General features: G+C 44.8%; 1 protein-coding gene across 1 annotated transcript in view; it reads right to left on the reverse strand.

The window, feature by feature from the left end:
- Positions 1-19118, reverse strand: part of EPHX2 (epoxide hydrolase 2) — a 46375-nt gene that overhangs the window by 24622 nt on the left and 2635 nt on the right. Inside the window, exons 2-9 of the mRNA XM_024568872.4 lie at positions 16535-16619; positions 12354-12513; positions 10945-11135; positions 9121-9243; positions 6722-6796; positions 4119-4214; positions 3542-3620; positions 924-958 (exon numbers count right to left, since the gene is read on the reverse strand). Coding sequence (XP_024424640.2) covers positions 924-958; positions 3542-3620; positions 4119-4214; positions 6722-6796; positions 9121-9243; positions 10945-11135; positions 12354-12513; positions 16535-16619 — 844 coding nt within the window. The remainder of the gene's footprint in view (positions 1-923; positions 959-3541; positions 3621-4118; positions 4215-6721; positions 6797-9120; positions 9244-10944; positions 11136-12353; positions 12514-16534; positions 16620-19118) is intronic.

Here is a 19118-nt window from a genome sequence, read left to right on the forward strand (position 1 = left end):
CCTGGAACCCTCAGACAAAAGCGTGCTGGTACCTTAACCCCAGACCTCTAGCCTCAGAATGGACCTGTTGCTTTAGCCACCGAGCATGCGGTACTGTTAGCGCATCACACCAACCCGGCGTTCGCTCCTTCCGCCAGCTCTGGAGTTCTCTTCCCCTCACCCCTCCCCATCCCGCGTGCTCTCGGAGGGCAGAGCGGAGGAGCAAAGACTTGGAAACCGAGGGAGGAAACACAGCCCTGACTGGAAACTAGGCTTCTACCTGTGCTGCCCTCGGGAGATGCAGAGGCTGCGTGGGGGCTGGTGGGGTGCGGGTGGGGTGGGGCTCCAGATGGGTGACGCGAAGATGGAGGCTCTTTGTAATTTCAGGGTAAGCAGCAGTGTTGCTAGTTTTCTGTGTCTCCCCCGTGACCCCTCCAGCCTTTGCTTTCGTTCTAAGGAGGTTTGGCTCCTCACTTGTTCCCCATCCTCCCTCTCAAGCTCTGAGATGAGGGTCCCCCTCCGCGCCGGTGCTTATGCCTGTCTTAGAACAGTCACTGATCCACACACTAACTCTTAGGTCTGGCCACCGGACATCTGTACCAAAATACAGTGATTTTTAAAGTTCCCAGGATGAAACGACTATACGGTGGAGAGGCTAAGAGGAGAGATGTGGGAGCTAATGCAGGGTTCAGACCTGGCTCTCCTGGCTGTTAACCTCAGGTAATTACTCTAACCCATATAATTGCCTGGGACTCAGTTTCCCCTCCCATCAAATGCCGAGAGCAGTACTGGAGACACAGCAAACTTTTAGTAAGAATTATACCTAAATGTTGTGAAATGATATTTTCCTGAGATTGAAATGAACACCCACACTTCTGTCTTATGTTGATAAAAATACGGAGATGAAAAAGATGTTACAGATGTTACCCAAAGGTCCTTCTTACCTTGCATAACACGTCCAAGGAATATTCTTCTATTTCTGCAATTAAAGAGAAAGTAAATACATTCAATACACAGGGCTAAAGTTTACCAACCGCTGAGAGGACGCTTTTACCAAAACAAAAGTTCTTGTTAAATTCTCAGATGGATGGAGTCCACTTGCTTTTGTGTTTGTTGCCTGTGCTTTTGGTGTGGTATCCACGAGAGCATTACCAAGACCAATGTCCTGAGGCTTTTCCCCTATTTTCCTTCTAGCAGTTTTGGTTTCAAGTCTCACATTTAAGTCTTTAATCTATTTTGAGTTATTTTTTTGTAAGATAAGGTGTAAGATAATGGTCCAATTTCATTCGTTTTATGTGAGTATGTAATTTTCTCAGTGTTTTCCTTACTGTGTGTTCTTGGCATCTTTGTAAAGGTCAGTTGACCGTATATATGTAGAATATGTGTGAATTTATTTCTGGGCTCCATATTCTGTCTTTATGTCAGTGCCATACTGTTTTGATTACTGTAGCTTTGTGATGTATGTTCAAGTCAGAATGTGTGAGTCCTCCAGCTTCGTTCTTTCTCCAGATTGATTTGACTATTGGTCTCTTGTGGATCCATATGAATTATAGAATTGTGTTTTCTTTCTCTGTAAAATATGCTACAGGGATTTTAATAGAGATTGCATTAATTCTGTAGATTGTTTTGAGTAGTATGAATATTTTAACAATAAAAGCAATTCCAGAAAGAAAAAGAAAAAACCCAGAATTACCAAAGAAGTGATTCAAGAAAATTTCCAAGAACTGAAAGATAAATGTATCCAGCAAAGTAGATGAAAAAAGACCTATGGCACAGCACAATAACATAAAATTTTAGAATTCAACAAATAAAGAAGAGATCCCAGTGTCAAGGGTACGAAAGAAAAAAACAAATGGTCGCGTAGAAAGGTTTATGGATCAGAATGGCATGGGATTTCTTAGTAGCAACAAGGAAAACTGGAAGATAGTGAGACCAAAGCTTCAAAGTTTTAGAAAAAATAATTTGTTATTTAAAACCTATTAACAAATGGTTTGAACTTTGCACACAAATGATCTGAACTGGATGTGTATGTATTCCAAAAGTCATTATGATTGTTTAGAATTCATAGTTTCCAAAATCTTCAACAACAGTTAACATGTAAATTATGGTTTCCTTAAAAATTATAATTAGGGTATGACCGTAAGTCCTGGGTCCAGTTTCAGTGTGCTATTACTAATAGTGCCTCTTTTTACTTTTAACAGTGTTCCAGTTTGAATGATAAATTGTATTACTAAGTTATTCCTAGGGGATTCAGGGAACGTTGCAGTATAGATGAATAAAAAGACTTTTTAATAATTACATTTTTTTAAAAATCTTAGACACCTTTCCCGGGCTTTTGAACTGAAGGCTGTCCTTCTGTCTAAAACGCTTCTGCATCATTCAGAGTCATAAGCAGCTACTGAATCAACACCATGACTCTTCCGGGGAAATTATGGAGGCGCTGTCCTGCTATGACAAGCTGAGGGGCCTGGTTGGTGGCCACCTGAGTGACCCAGAGCCTCAGTCCACGTCTGCTGGCTTTAGACTCAACGCAACAGGCCTAATGTGAGTATGGGGGAAGCAGCTCAGAAAAGGGGTGTTGAGCAGCTGAGCTGGCTCACTAAGCCAACACTGCTAACAGCATCGCTGACACAGGGACCAGGAGTTTGCTGCACACCTGGCTGCTGCTTCGTGTTGCTGCCTCCACACCTGGGATTCGTAAATAGTTTTGGACTGAGGACCCCTCTGAAACTGATCAAAACAATGAAAAAATGCTCATAAACCCACATGTGGCCTTGGGGGCTCACAGGCCCCCTGATACCCACCCTTGGATAGACTCCCACTGGGATCCATGGACACTGGGTTAAGGCTCTGGCCTCTAAATTACCTTATGATCTAACAGTTTGATTTCTGGGTGTACAACCTCAAGAAATGAAAAGAGGGTCTCAAACAAATATTTGTGCACCTGTATCCACAGCAGCATTATTCACAACAGTCAAATGTGGAGACAACCCAAGTGTCCATCAATGGGTGAACAGAAAATGTGGTATACCCATTCAATGAAATATTATTCAGCCTTAAAAAAGAAGGAAATCATGATGCAACATGAGTGAACCTTGAAGACATTATGCTAACTGAAATAAACCAGTCACAAAAGGATAAATACTGTTTGATTCATTTACATGAGGTCCCTAGTGTAGTCAAATTCATAGAGACAAAAAGCAGAAGGGTAGTTGCTAGGGGCTGGAGGGAAGGGGGAATGAAGAGTTATTGTTTAATGGGTAGAGTTTCAGCTCTGCAGGATGACATATGTTCTGGAGCTGGATGGTACGTCCTACACTGTACATCCCCATCAACCAATGGAAGACACATTCTTGTGTTCATTCAGAGTATGAGGAGCAGAGGTATCTGGGACCCAGACTGCATAGACAGAGGACGCTGCAGGAGAGGGGAGATGCAAACTCAGACCCCCTTGAAGGACTGCCTGCTCTGACCTGGGACCAGGGGAAGGCAGTGCAGCTGGAGAGCTCGGACAGCCCAAAAGCATGACCAACAGAGAACAGCTGTAAGCCAGCGAACCCACCAGGAGGAGCGGACGACTCTCCATAGCCTTTCATGTCCACAGCTAGTACCCGGAAACCTGCCTGGGCCAGAGCAGGAATCTAGAAAACAAACAATTCAGGTGCACTCCAGTGCGGTCCTACCACTGTTTGACACTCCCTCTTTGTTTCCTCTCTCCCGCTCTTCTTTGCAAATGGCTCCATCCTAAGTGCCATGTGACATTACCTGGTATCTTCTCTACGGGACTGGAACAAGCCCAGCTGCATAGGGCTGCCGTGGACGGTGGCAGGCTCTGTGCACTGCATCTAATGCTGCATCTAAGAGACCACCTTTCTTAACAAAGACCTTGCAGATTTCTATAATCATTACAGACTTCTGGCAGGTGGCGCAGAGTGAAGGAGCCTCTTTTAATCTGCAAAGGTAGCGTATTGGCTAGCACAGCTCTGAGGTCTCGAGAAATCTCCAGCCCCAACATTTCTGAGGTTTCATAGCCAGACTTTGGTTTTGGCTTCTTAATGACATTCAGGCTGGGGCCCACCATCTAGACATGCTCCTTGCCTCACCCTGACTGGGGCGCGCCTTCGCCCAGTTTTCCTTACCTGGTACTTCCAAGAGAACCAGCTCTCAGGAAATCCATGGCAGAGGCACACGGCAGGGCCAGAGCCCAGCTCCACAAAGTGCAGGCGCACCCCAGGCTGTAGGAGAGAGAGGTGAGCGGGAAGGGGCCGCTGCGCTAGGCTGGGCGGAACCAGGCCTCTCTTCTGCGACAGTCCGGGCCACCTAAGTATATTTCCAGATCTTGTATGACCCGTATTTCTCAACCCAAGTCCCCAGCGCTAGAAGAGGTCTAAAAAGAGACAACTAGCCAAATTGTGTGATAAAGACACACGGCTTTTATTATAACTTATTTAAGAAGCTTGAAAACAGTATAATGTTGGAGGAAAAAAACCAAAACAATCATGCCTCCTCCCGAAAAGGCCCTTATACTATCAGAGTTTCTGGTGCGGTTTGTCATATTTCCAATATTAAAGCCTGGGATTAATTTTGTGCAGAGCATAACATTCATGCTGACATGCAGAATACCATGATTATTTTATTAAAAAGCTGTTTATTTCTTGAATATGAATGTATTTCAAGTTTGCTATACTTCTAGTACTTTCTGGGCTACATGGGTATGGCAGAGGCTGCTAGGGCTCAATATCTGTGTTCCTCTCTTTTCCCTGGAACATGGTGGCATTTTCCGGACCTCCCCCTCCACTTCCCTGCAGTGGGTGTGGCCACATGACTGAGTTCTGGCCAATGGCATATGAGTGGAGGAAATGAGTGCTGTATCCAGGGCCTCTATACTGGTCCTCCCTGTCTTTTTCCATCTGTATCTGAAGGATTGGGCCTTGAGGAAGAGGGCATCAGCAGAAGGAAGGAGCCTGGGCACTTAAATGACCGCATGGAGAGAGCCTACTGCCCGTGCTGTCCAAGAAACAGACTCGGTGTTGAGCCACCGAAAGTGGGGGTTGGTCGTGAGGGCATTGAGCCTCCTCTGACTACTAAAGTGGGGTTGAAGCAAACCAACCAAAGCCATATGTGGTCACAATACAGACTATATTCCCCAAACGCGCCTATCTCCAGCTTTCTAATGGAAAAGGAGAAAAATGAGCTTCCCATTGTAGAAATTCACTTGAAACAATTCTGTTTCACTGCATCTCAGCCTTCTCCAAGCTGGTGTCCCAAACTGGACGTCTCAGGCACGATTCCCAACAAGCCGTTTTGCTCAAGGAAGCGTTAGGCTGACCTTTCACAAACCCTTTCATGGACTACAATCTTTTTTATCAGAATATGTTCCACAATCTTCCCTTCAGTACTTGGTAAAGGGAGGGAATTGAACTTTCAATTCCACACTCCTTATATTGAAAATGTTATACTGTCCATGTCCAATCAAATGACCCTCATCTGCCTCTGTTCTAAGTGGATCCTAACCAAAGCCTTGTTCTGCTGCTTCATATTTGAACCAGCTGAGTAACTTAGCAAATACATGTGCTTTCACACCCTTTAAATATGTTAATAAAATTTCCACCTAGCCGGAAAAGGAGGAAGATCTATTGCAACCCAGTCTGGGTGGCATTTGCAGCCAGCGGAGATGAATGCAGGCGGACCCCCAAGCCTGGCCTCCCCTGGGGTTCCCCAGGGGGCACTGCCCCAGCTGCTGAATTTGGAGTGGTGGCAGGGGAGTAGCAAGCAGTTCTGACCACCCTCCTTCAAGGTCAAACGAGGAATCTATTGAAACTGGCTGGATATGCAAGCATCAAGAGATGACAAGAATAACCCTGTCCGTGGGGTGGAAGACACAAGGTTATAGCCCAGACCCCGGCCCATGCCAAGAGCCCCTCACTCTTCATCAGTATAGAGGTGAGGTCTGAAGGGACCTTATGAAATGCTCACCCCCCCCCCCACTTTAGGACCACCCGGGGTTACAGGAGGGGCTGCACGGACGCTGACCCACAGCTTCCAGTACCACTTTCTTACACTCCAACTCCCACTCATCCTTCGATGCCCACTTTACCACATCGGCTGAGCCCCTCTGCTGGCATTTGGGGTGCTGCCTGCCCCTCACAGAGCCCGTTCTGAGTGCACCAGGGCACCGCTGTTAGGTTCAGACCTTGTCCTCTGACGTAACCTCAAGGGCTTCAAATGTTTATCTCAGTGGACCGTAAAATTCCTCGGGTGATGGAAGACCCTCGGCTCATCTCGGTATTTCTCCCTGTGCCCAGCCCATAGCAAATGCTCAATAAAAATCTGCAGGGTTTTCCCCCAGGACAGCAGGTCTCACACAATCTGGCCTGTTCAGATGAGGCCAGAGCCCCTCTTCGTCCGCTGCTATGCCTGTGGTCTGCGTGTGGTATTTTAATTAATTCTCACAAGAACATTGAGGGAAGGACAATTGACCCTTGAACCACACAGGCTTGAACTGTGCGTATAAGTAGCCTCTTGTTTCCTGGGGATCTCACAGTATCCACCACACCACTTTGCATATCCCAAGGCATGGTCCGTGTCTTTTGATGTTTGAGAAATGATATTCGTGGGAAATATGACTTCCTTATAAACAGTGGCTATTCAACTACCCTTGACATTTAACAAATGTCTCTGTGAGTCATGTTTGGTGACCTGGTTAGAGAGTACTCGACTGACCGAGAAACAGCTCACTTACCTTTATTGGCACATACCCGTGGCTCACATCACTTGGATGGCATGGGGTTGGGAGAGGGGCTGCTGCTTCGAGAAGCTGCAAGTAGAAGATACAGTGAGAGGCACATTGAGGGAGGCACCTGCAGCTTCCACCCCTGAGGGGTTCTCAGAGTTTCCAGAACTCCAGCGTGCTGGCACCAGAGGTGAGCTCACAGATCCCCTCTGCCACGGCCTCCTGAGTCCTTTCAGTGACTCGCCAACCCACCATCCTGTCCTGTAGTATCAATCTCATTATACAGCTCTGGACACTGAGATTCAGAGTGCTAAAAATATACCTAAATATGCCAGCTTGGTAAATGCCAGGATTCAGACTGCTTCTATCTGATTAGAACACCACTAGACTTCATCTCACCTTCCTTTCGGGTCCACGGAGGCCTCTGAGTTCTGACCAGTGACATGCAGACAGACGAGTATGGCTGGTCGGCTTGGCCCATGGAAATCCCCACCCAATCCTCTACATTCTCTTTTCCCTATTTTCCAGCTGAATGTCTGATGCAATCTATAGGAGGTGTTGACCTATGAGTCTAGCCTGGGAAAAAGATGGGATTGGCTGGGAGTGTGCAGAATTTGTGGCCAGGAGACTTAAACAGAGAGAAGGCGGAAACATGGCCCTTTCTTCCCCAACCTGGCCCTGTCAGGGCTGGCTCTTGCCAAGGTGGAGTTGTGCACACTGGGCTACCCCTCAGGGGACACGTGCCCTGGCGGTGACCTGTGAGACTTAGCGGCACCTTCCGCGGCTGTGGGGATGGTCCCAGACAATGCTCCTCTCTTCCTCTGGGTTGCTCGACACAGACAGGGGGGCCAGAGTGCTCACAGACCGGCGGGCCCTGGAAGCCACATGGCCAGCGGGCAGGTAACAGGCTCCTAGTGTAAGAAGCCATGGCATGGCGGTGGTGATGTGGGCCCCATGCGCAGACTCCAGGGAGACCAAGAGCAGCCTACCCAGCAGCCTGTGCTCCAAAGGACAGATAAGGGTGGAGCAAGGGTTTGGGTGTCAGTCATTGAACAAGTGTTTTTTCCCTGTGTTTTGCAGAAGAGAGGAACGTGGTCCCCCAAATTGTGCAATATTTTAATAAAGAGCTTTTGCCTTCCCTACCACCCTTTCTCTTCGGAATATGCCTGTGTTTGACGGTGGTCAGCCAAACCCCATTTTTGTTCAGTAACACTTGGGCAAGGTTCTTTAAGGTTATTAAGTCATTAAGTACACATTTTTATTTATTTGTTAAAAACAAAAAGTCAATCATTCTGAGCAAAATTGTACCTCCTCCTGTTGAAATCTTAACCCTCAGGACCTCAGAATGCAACTACATTTGGAGATCAGGTCTTTAAACAGGTGATTAGGTTAAAAGAAATCACTGGGGTGGACCAATGGGAGTCAGAATCCAATTTGACTGCATCCTTATAAGTACAGGAGATTAGGAGCCACACAGGGAAGCCACACCATGTGAGACACACCATGTGAAGACACAGGAGCCACACCATGCAAAGACACGGGGAGAGGGTAGCCATCTACAAGCCCAGGAGAGATGCTTCAGCCCCTGCCAACACCCTAATCTTGGGTTTCTAGCCCCCCGGTGAGGCTGTTGTCTCAGACACCCGGTCTGTGCTGTGTTATGGCAGCCCCAGGAAATGATACAATTCCCTTTGAGAAAACGGTTGACACCTTTGAAGTCCATCTAGCTCCATCAAGTGTATGGACCCCCTCCTCCCTCCTATCGCATCACACTGACAACCCTGAGCTAAGCACGGCATTGCTGCAGAACGTCTGTGTAACTGTCACTCCTGGACTCAGTGGGATGGGTGGTCTCAGGTAAGCTCAAAAGAACCAAAGGTGCCTTGGCTTTAGCAGAGCAGGCTAATTCCCATGCAGCCCCCAGGGGGATCCTTAAGGACATCCCATTCTCAATAAGAGGAACAGGTTTTACTCAAAAGCCTTCCTTCAGGCTGGCACGAGGGTGTGTACCAGGAGGAGCCAAGCAGCCACACCTGAGTGCCAGCGGCATGACCAGGCACACAAGGTAAGAACTGGGCTCCCACTGGGGTAGACCTAGTAGCTATACTCTCAATATTCACTCTGAAAAGGACTGGTTGGCTTGGAGAGCCCGACTCTGACTAGTATAGATTCTTGCTCCCAGAGCATTGTTTCTCTGTTCATTGACTGCAGCGAAAGGAACAAGATGTTCTTCAAGGACATCGTGATGATTGCGAAACGGGTAATGAACTCCCACCCAAGAGACCTGCGCAGGAGAGCCACGCCTGGAGCAGTGAACTGCCTGAGAGCCAGATTCTCCTCTTGTTTTGTCTTGTGTACCTACACGCAGACGAGGGGCAGGAAATCTGCCTCAGCGCACACACAGTTACCTGCATCCCGGTTACTTTCTCCAGCTCTTGCAGGGCGACGTCGCTGTCGTGAACGAGGATGGTGACCATTCCTAAAGCACGGGCTGGCTTCAGATTAGACCCCATGTCATCCAAGAAAACAACCTGAATCCAAATAGCATGGGCACTAGCATCACTTCAACCAAAGCAAACTCATGTACAAAGAACAACACTGGAAAGAAACACATTAAAATATGAACAGAGGCCAATGTGGCTCAGTTGATTGGGAGCATCGCCCAGTAAACCAAAAGGTCGCAGGTTTGATTCCCGTTCAGGGCACATGCCTGGGTTGTGGGTTCAGTCCCACTCAGGCACATGTAACAGACAACCGATCGATGTTTCTCTTTCTGTCTCCCTTCCTCTCTCTCTAATACCAATAAGCATGTCTGCGGGTGAGGATAAAAAACAATTGTGAATAGTGGCTATTTTATGAGATGAGATTAAAAATGATTTTTATTTGCATGGAACTGTTTGTTCTTAAAATTAAAAACATTTAATTACATAAGTATCACATATACACACAGACATATGTGTTCCCACACGTGTCTACTGGTTTCAGCCTCAATTCTGAAGCTGTGAGAAGATTAAGAAAGAGTATAAATTATTAGAATGACATTAAAATTTATCTAGAAAAATCAACATTTATGAATTGACAAAAAACATGTCTGGAAAAGAACCATAATAAAGGCAGATAAGAAAAACACATAAAGCTACAAAAGGTAAAAAAAAAAGTTTGGTACTAAAAAAGAAATAGACAAAAAAGACATATCAATGAGATAGAAGAGAGTCAAGGAATAGACCGAAATACAAATTACAGTTTAGTTTCTAATAAAAGTGTCATGTCCAATCAACGAGGAAAAAGATTATTAAAAGATTGTTTAATTGTTTTAACAGTTTGAGGGAAAAAGTGGATCCTTCATATCTTACTTCCAAATAAATTTCTAGTGGCTCAAAGGTTTAAATTTCAATAAAAATAAAAGAAAGGTCCTTAGAGGTATAGAAGAAAACATGGTGTTTTTATTTAGAATCTTGGGTTAGGGCAGGCCCAGCCTTCCAAGCAGCTCATCCAACCTAAAAGCCCTACGTGCAAAGACTTTCCTTTATAGGCACAGTAAAGTTAAGAGGGTTGCTATCACACCTAACCTGGGCATTGAGGAGAGCGCAAGCAGTTTTAGAGGGGAAGGCAAGGGTCCTGGGAGTATCGAGCCTGCCAAGGATTCCCAATGACGGGCTCAGGGTTCCATCTGATCAGGCATGGGTGAGGTAGGGCCAATGAAAGAGTCAGAAACAGCAGGGAATGAATTTAATCTTACTTCTCATTGCCTTTTTGAAGGTCAGAGGAAGGGAACACAATGAAAAAAGTCATCTAGAGACAGTATGAAGACAGAATGCAGGGGTGCTGGGATGCTCAGAGATTGCTGCGATATTGGAGCCCATTCCTGCTCACCCTTTGGAGGGGTGACCCCAGCTAGCCTTGTGGTCTTGGGAAAATCTCTCAGGGTTGTAGTGTTTTTGCAGGTAAACTGAAGCAGCTGGTCTAAAAGCTTTCAGCAATACCTGTTTTGATCAAGGTCCTGTAAGAGCCACAGAGAGCATTCAGATGCCCAGCTCTGGTAGAACTTTCTAGAAGGGATGGATAAAAGTCCACAGAAGTCCTGGCCTGAGAGAAGTGGAACCTGCCACTGGACCTAGAGCCATTCTGCCAGGCCCCAGATACCCCCCACTTGCTTACTCCTCCTTGATTTTTCTTGATTACCTTATCTCTAGAACACCGTTCTCCACTGCGAGAAAGCATCTACTACGCACCTCATTGGGGCTGGCCTTCAAGGTGCCCAGCACAAACTTGTAGATCTCGGGATCGGGCTTGGCCATTCCAATCCGACATGACTCTATCAGGAGGTCAAAGTGTGGCTTCAGTTCACACATCAGCTGGGCCCCGCAGCCTCTCTGGGTGCTGTCATCCAGCCAGTTGTTGGTGAGGATGCAGGTTGTCAGTCCTGAGCGAGAAGTCACCAGTGAACAGACCGGCTACAGAACGTTGCTCTAAGAAGCTCTGGGTGGAGCCAAGCAGGGTTCTGCTCACTTACCTCAGTCTCCTGATGCTTGACACCTAAACTGCCAAGTTGGAAAAGAATCATCTTTACCCTTGAGCACCTCCCGAACAGAGACATGAGAGTGAGCCTGCTGTGTTCACTGGGGCTTTCAGGAGCCCAGGTGGAGACGCTGCATGCCTTACTTCCTCGCGGTTGTGAAGCAAGAGGTTATGACATTTTTCGGTTCATTCAATCCTCACCCCATTTGTGCTGGGCAGGTCAGATCTTGCCATCCCACTTCCACCCATGAGCAAGCCAGAAGCTCGGAGAGTTGATGAGCTGCACCACTCACACAGTGAAGGCAGCGCCACGCAGCCCAAACCCTGCCTTCAGAGTGCGCTCCACCGCACCTCCTGGCCTGCGCCATTGCAGACTGCGCCTATGTTTCAAACCACCTGCTTTGCCCTTCAGAGACTGCATTCCCATTTCAAAACTAGAGAAATGTAAATAGACATAGCAGTCCCCTTGGGCTTTCTCTGTCTAAACAAAGAAGGCAAGAACCGGGAGATACTGGAAACGAGACAGCTAAGGCAAGGGTGTGACACTTCCCACGTGATATATGAGTGACAAACATGGACATGGATGGCTTAGCCGCAGTCAGGGAAGTCTACTGATAAGTGGGTGGAATGATTTCAAATACACTTGTGGAGAAGAGCCAGGCTCCGACACTAAATGAGTGGCTGTTGAGCGAGCATGAGCAAAGGTCGTAGACCATGTGACACCAGCTCAATCCAGGTCAGCCAACTCATAGCTCATCATCGCGCTAACCAGAGGTTGGAAAGATCGTAATTGCTTAAAAGACCTTATTTTTAAATTACTGTGGCAAGAGGTTCGGTCACTTGGGTCATTACTGGTGTTGTCAGAGGAGAGAAGTTTGCTCACAAGGCAGGCTCTGGCACAGATCGCTTTATTACAGAAAACTCTTTCATTTTCCCAGCCACTCTGAGGGGGCTGCTTTTTGCCATTTGGTATAACTGACTCTGGGGCTATGTTTTAAGAACAACTTTCCATCAAGGTCTGGAAGATTTGTGATCTCAAAACGCATTTGGAGGTATTCTGACCTTCTCCTGCCAGAGGTCCTGGTGTGGCTGGCTCAGAAGGTGGCCAGTCCCGGATCCTTACCCTTCTTCCTGAGAGCGACAGCTGCCTGAAGCATGGGGCGGTTGATCTTCCTTTCTGAAATCGCCTTGAGAAAGACTTGATTTATAGAGAAATTCTCAGGGAGGGCGATTCCGGAATCCTCAGCGTGTTTCCTGCAGCCTTCTTCCGCGAGTAGCACCCACTGCAGAAGTAAATTGCCAAGGGACTGTCAATTGGTACAGCCACTTGGAAAAGCTTTTGGCAGCATTTGCTGAAATCCGAACATATGCATCCCATGTGATCCAGTAATTTCACTCCTGGACACATACCCAGCGGAAATGTCTACATATGTTCACTGAAACACGAACAAAAATGTTCACAGCAGCATTATTCCTTAGAGTCCCATGCTGGAAAATATTCACATGCCTCTCCTATGGGCCGAATTGTGCCCCGTCCCCCAATTCTTAGTGAAGCCCTAACCCGCAGGACCCCAGAACACGACTGTCTTTACAGACAAGGCCTTTAAGAGGTGATGAGGGTAAAATGAGGCAAGTGGTTTGGCCCTGATCCAATCTGACTGGTGTCCTTAGAAAACCAGGAGATTAGAACACAGACCCTGGCGGGGGAGACCTTGTGAGGGCACAGGGAGAAGACAGACATCCGCACGCCCAGGAGAGAGGCCCAGGAGAGGCCGACCCTGCACATGTCTTCATCTCGGGCTATTGGCCTCCAGAGCTGTGCTGTACACAGTCATCAAAGCCTTTCCTCCCGTTCGTTCTTGAACACACTCTGATCAAACTTCCATCTCCACGTTCCAGAGACTTCTCTCGTCAGGGTTACCAGTGACCTCCTCCTTGTGCTGCTGTGTCTAATGGGCACTCTCCAGTCTTCGTTTTACTTGACCTGTCAGCTGCATCTAACACGGTTGATCATACTCTTCATCTAAAGCTTGAAAACCTCTTGGCTTTCAGGACACCTCACTCTCTTGGTTTTCCTCTTACAATGGAGACGCATCCCCTTTCTCTGATTGCTGTGTCCTCCTCACCGACCTGACCTTTAACATCGGAGTACCCAGTACTCTGACCCCTTCTCCTCTCCATTTATATTCTCTTTCTCCGTGATCATATTGAGTCCAATGGTGTTAAAAATACCATCTACCTGCTGAAAATATATATGCATTAATTCAACCTCGACCTCTTCCTTGAACTCTGGGTTTGTACATCCGGCTGCCTATTCCACACTCTACTTGGATATCAATAAGCATTTCAAATTAAAATATCCCAAACTGCGTACCTGATTTGCCAACCCCTGCAGCCCATCATCCCTGTTTCGTTTAAGAGCAACACCTACTCCTTGTTTGCTTTGGCCAGAAACCTGAGTCATCCTTAACTTCTCTTTCCTGCCTCTCACTCAATCCATCAGGAAAACATGTTGAACCTGCCATCAAAATAGTCCCAGAATGTGACCACTTTTTACTACTCCTACCGATATTACCTTACAAGCCACCATCATCTCTCTCCTGCATTTTCCAATAGCTGTCTTCACTAGTCTCTGTACGATGGTCCTTGCCTTCTCAGTCTATTCGCAGAGCAGCCAGAGTGAGGTTTGAAAAGTGTAAGTCAGATAACATCACCTTGCTGCTCAAAAATCTCTCGATGCCTTTCCCTCTCACTCAGGGTAAAAAAAAAAAAAGAAAAAGAAAAAGAAAGAAAGAAAAAAGGAAAAGAAGAAAAACAGAATGGAAAAAGATATCGAAGTATATACATATAGTAAAATACCACGAAGCAAAAAAATAAAACTATCTACAACTTCGCATGAGAGCATCTATAATTCCCCTAAATATAATGTTGAGGGAGAGAAACCAGGTGCAAAAGAGTGTGTCTGCATGACCGTGTCAGGAAGAACAATCGGCGGGAGCGATCTGAACGGTAAGAGCCAGGACGGTGGCTGCTCTTGGAGGGCTAGTGTGGGGGGGGGGGGGGTGGCGGGGGGGGGGGGCCTGCGGGGTGACTATGGTGCCGATAACATTTTACTTCTCCATCAAGGTGCCGGTGACAAGGTGTATTCAGTTTGAAAATTCATCAAGCTGTACACTTTGTGTCTTTTTATTTGTACAGTATGTATAAAAGTTAAAAGACGAATTCATCCCCAGGGTATACCTCTTTAAAAGACTACAGAATCTAAGTAGCCTTTATCACAGTATAATTTGGTTTTTCAGACCTCTTCCTCTAACCTATTAGAGTTTCACAGAAGCTACACACAGGCTAAAGAAGTCTGAATGGGTATCGGATTTTCATAGCAGGTACTAAAAATTCCCTCTATCGTTCCTATGTTCATTGAAAATGTACAGGGTCCGGCAGAAGTAAGGCCTGCTTGAGTGTGGTTGGTAGGGCAATAAAATGGGTGTAACAACTTATAGTTTTAATTTGAACATTTCACCTAAAATGTCATATGGTGTGATATGGCTACGTTATAGAATTACATGCTTATGATTTTGTAGTAAAAGATTTTGTAATAAAAAAGGGCATTATTTGTGCCAGATCCTGTACAGTATTTCCTTCTTTCATTATCTTCCAACAATATTACTGCAGATTTTTGGTTGATTCAAGCTTACTAACATTTATTCCCAATAATATCATTCCAGTTTTTATTCACCTATGTGTGCATGAGAGAGAGAGAGAGAGAGAGAGAGAGAGAGAGAGAGAGAAGAGAGGGGGTTTTAAAGTGACTGCAACTTATTATACCTCCCCCTCTAAGCCCCCACTTGCCTTCTCAGAAAAAGTGGGCTCTTGCTTCCCAGTATAGTAGGCACCAAACTCTCTGGCTGACCTACAGGTGACTGTCATTCATAAAAAATTTTAACTGTATAGATGGTTTTACCTGTGTACTTATAGAGTACATTCTCAGTAGTGTTTCTTCTTTGAGGTACTAAGTAGAATTCAAATGGTTTTCAATCCTGATCACTTTGTTAGAAAATGATTGAGGTTGTAGTGACAATAATAACTATTATTTTTGAGCACTGACCATGTGCCAGGCACTGTAATACGCACTTTTTGAGCTTTATAACAACCTAGGAAATGGATACTATTGTCACTCTCATTTGATAAATGGCAAAACCGAAACTTTGAAGATTAAGCAATTTGCTGAGGTCACACAGTCTACAAGTGTGAACTATGGTTCAAATCCCAATCTCTGACCCCGAAGTCCATGCGTGGTATAGTTAATAATTAACACTCCTCCTCCCCAGTAGCCCTGTCTAAAATAGCTATTCCAATAAAAATGTGAAAAAAGTGGGCCCCTTGTGCACCGCTGGGGGACTGTAAAATGGCGCAGCAGCTATTGAACCCAGTATGGAGGTTCCTCAAAAAATTAAAAATAGAACTATCACATGACCCAGCAGTTTCAATTTACCCAGAAAGCAGGGTCTCAGATATTTACACCCATGTTCTTAGCAGCCATTATTCACAATAACCAAAAGCTGGAAGTAACCCAAGTGTCCGTCAATGGATGAATGGATAAACCAAATGCAGTGTATACATTAATAGACAAACGGAATCTAAGTAGCATTTATCACAGTGTAATTTCATTCCTATGAGGAAGGACATCCTGTCCTATGCCACACCGTGGATGAACCCTGAAGACTAATGCTAAATGAAGTAAGCGGTGACACAAATATTGCATGATCCCTGTAGGTACCTACAGTACAGAGACAGAAAGTCTCTGTAGACAGAAGGTGCAAAGTGGTTACTGGGTGGGGGAGGTGAACAGGAAGTTATCGTTTAATAAGTATAGAATTGCAGTTTTGCAAGATGAAAAGAGTTCTGGAGATGGATGGTGTGCAGTGTGAATATACTTACCACCACTCAATTGTATACTTAATCACAAAGTTGGTACATTTTACGGTATGTGTATTTTACCACAATTTAAATTTTTTTTTTTAAAAAAGAAGGCTATTCTGGCTATTGTAACTCCCTGGCCTAGATCTTCAAAGGTTTGGAAATTTCCTAGTCCTTGGGATATGTCCCTCTGTTTGTCCCCAAAAGATAACAAACCAGTCCAGGACGTCTCTCCAGGTCCCCAACCCGCCCTGTGAACTAAATGCTGCAAAGGGTACATGGGTAAAGCAGACACGGCTCTGCCCTCACTGGGGGATGGTCGGTGCAGGAGACAGGCACGCAGGCACCGATCGCCTTCTCAAGGGAGTCTACGAGGTGTCCCCTCACCTGGGAAAACGTGATCTCTCCCCTCATGACACGGACAATGGAGCCATCCGAGTCTCCCCTCGTGAAAGCTCCGTTCAGAAAGCCTCTGGAAGACACAACGTCATGAACATTCCAATGACTTCATCACGGTGGCATATGGGGACAGACACCATTTGTACCTGTGGTAGGCAGTTAGACAGACATGAGCAGAACAAGGACAATAGGCCGGGTACAGAAAGAAGGTCACCAGGGCGGAAAGCCTGTGTCTGTGTCTGCGTCATTATTTCTTTTGCTGTGTAAAAGCTTTTTAGTTTGATGTAGCCACATTTGTTTATTTTTCCCTCTGTTTCCCTGGGTCTAGAAGATACAATGGCAAACATATTACTACAAGAGATGTCTGAGCTTTTCCCATCTATGTTTTCTAGGATTTTGTGGTTTCATGATTTACATTTAAGTCTTCTTATCTATTTTGAATTTATTCTAGTGTGTGGTGTAAGTTGGTGGTCTAGTTTCATGTTTTTGCATGTACCAGTCCAGTGTTCCCAACACCATTTATTGAACAGACTGTCGTTACTCCATTGTGTGCCCTTGTCTCCTTTGTCAAATACTGACTATAAAGGCGTGGGTTTACCTCTGGGGTCTCTGTTCCATTTAATTGATCTATATGCCTGTTCCTACGCCAGTACTATTTTGATGACAGTGGCCTTGTAGTATAATTTGGTATCAGGTATTGTGATCCCTCCAGCTTTGTTCTTCTTTCTCAAGATTGTTGAAGTTATTTGGGGTCTTTTTTGGTTCCATATAAATTTTTGGAATATTTGTTCTAGATCTGTGAAATATGCCATTGGTATTTTAATAGGAATTGAGTTGAATCTACAGATTGTTTTGGGTAGTATGTTCACTCTTCCAATCCATAAATACAGTGTATGTTTCCACTTATTTGTATCTTCCTCAGTTTCTTTCTTCAATGTCCTATATTTTTCCAAGCACGGGTTTTTTACCTTCTTGGTTAAGTTTATTCCTTATAAAGTTTATAAACCTTATAAACCTATAAGTTTATAGGTGCCTTATTTTTGTTGTTGTTGTTGCAATAGTAAGTGGGATTGTTTTTTAAATTTCTCTTTCTGATAGTTCATTATTTGTGTATAAAAAGGCCACCAATTTCTGAATATTGACTTTTATCCCATTACTTTGCCAAATTCCCTTATTAGATCGAGTAGTTTTTTGGTGGAGCACATAGGGTTTTCTATGTACACTGTCATGTGGTCTGTGAATAGTGACAGTTTCACTTCCTCCTTTCCCAGTTGGATGCCTTTTATTTCTTCTTGTCTAATTGCTGTGGCTTTGGCTTCCAGTACTCTGTTGAATAAGTGTTGTGAAAGCGGACACCCCTGTCTTGTTCCTGATCATTAGGGAAATGCTTTTAGCTTTTGCCCTTTGAATATGACATTGTCTGCAGATTTGTTATTTATGGCCTTTATTATGTTGAAGTATGTTCCATCTATTCCCACTTTGTTGAGTGTTTTTATCATAAATGGGTACTGGATTTTACCAAATGTGTTTTCTGCATATGTTGATATGATTATATGATTTTTATTCATTATTTTGTTTATGTGATATACCATGTTTATTGATTTGCAAATATTGTACCAGCCCTGCATTCCTGGAATATAACCCACTTGATCATGGTGTATGATCTTTTTGATGTATTGCTGGATCTGGTTTGCTATTTTAGCATCTATGTTCATCAGAAATATTGGCTTATAATTTTCTTTCTTTATAGTGTCTTTATCTGCTTTTGATATTAGGATAATTCAGGATAGTCTCATAAGAAGAGCTTAGAAAAGGGAAAGGTTAGTAGGAACTTACATTTTCTCTTTACATAATTCTGTTCATTTGAATATTTTCATAGTAAGAATATACTTATGTGTTAGTTGTGTGATTAAGACCCACATGTAAAATTTTTTTTAAAAAAATAGGAAACATACTTTAAAGGGGACAGAAAAGCCCCAAAGTGCCAAACAGCAACCGCAAATCCAGAAACTGCCCCAGGAGCTCCTGCAAGTATTCAGTACATGTTTCCCGTATGTACACCGGATATGAATAAGAAGAATGAATAAGAAATGCTGGTTAGCAAATTCTCTTCCTGTGTTTGCTGATCACGTGTTTCTTTTACTCAAAACAATATTTTTACTTAGCATTGCATATTGAAAGCACCTCAGATTCTAAAGTACACAGTTTTGAAAGAAATGGACACTTTTTTCTTTCAAATTCTTTTTGGTTTTCAATTGCAGTTTACATTCAACATTATTTTGTATTAGTTTCAAGCGCACGGCACACTGGACAGACCGCCCCACACTTCACACGGTGCTCCCTCAATATTTCCAGCACCCACTTGGCACCACACAGTTATTACAATGTTGTTGGCTACATTCCCTGTGCTGTACTTCAGATCCCTGTAACTGTTTTGTAACTACCAATCTGTACTTCGTAATCCCTTCACCTTTTTCACCCAGTTTCCCAACCGTGCTTCCCTCCGGCAACCATCAGTCTGTTCTCTGTGTCTGTGAGTCTGTTTCAGTTTTGTTTGGTCAATTACATTGTT

The sequence above is a fragment of the Desmodus rotundus genome, chromosome 9, assembly GCF_022682495.2.
Source record: "Desmodus rotundus isolate HL8 chromosome 9, HLdesRot8A.1, whole genome shotgun sequence".
Taxonomy (NCBI): Eukaryota; Metazoa; Chordata; class Mammalia; order Chiroptera; family Phyllostomidae; genus Desmodus; species Desmodus rotundus.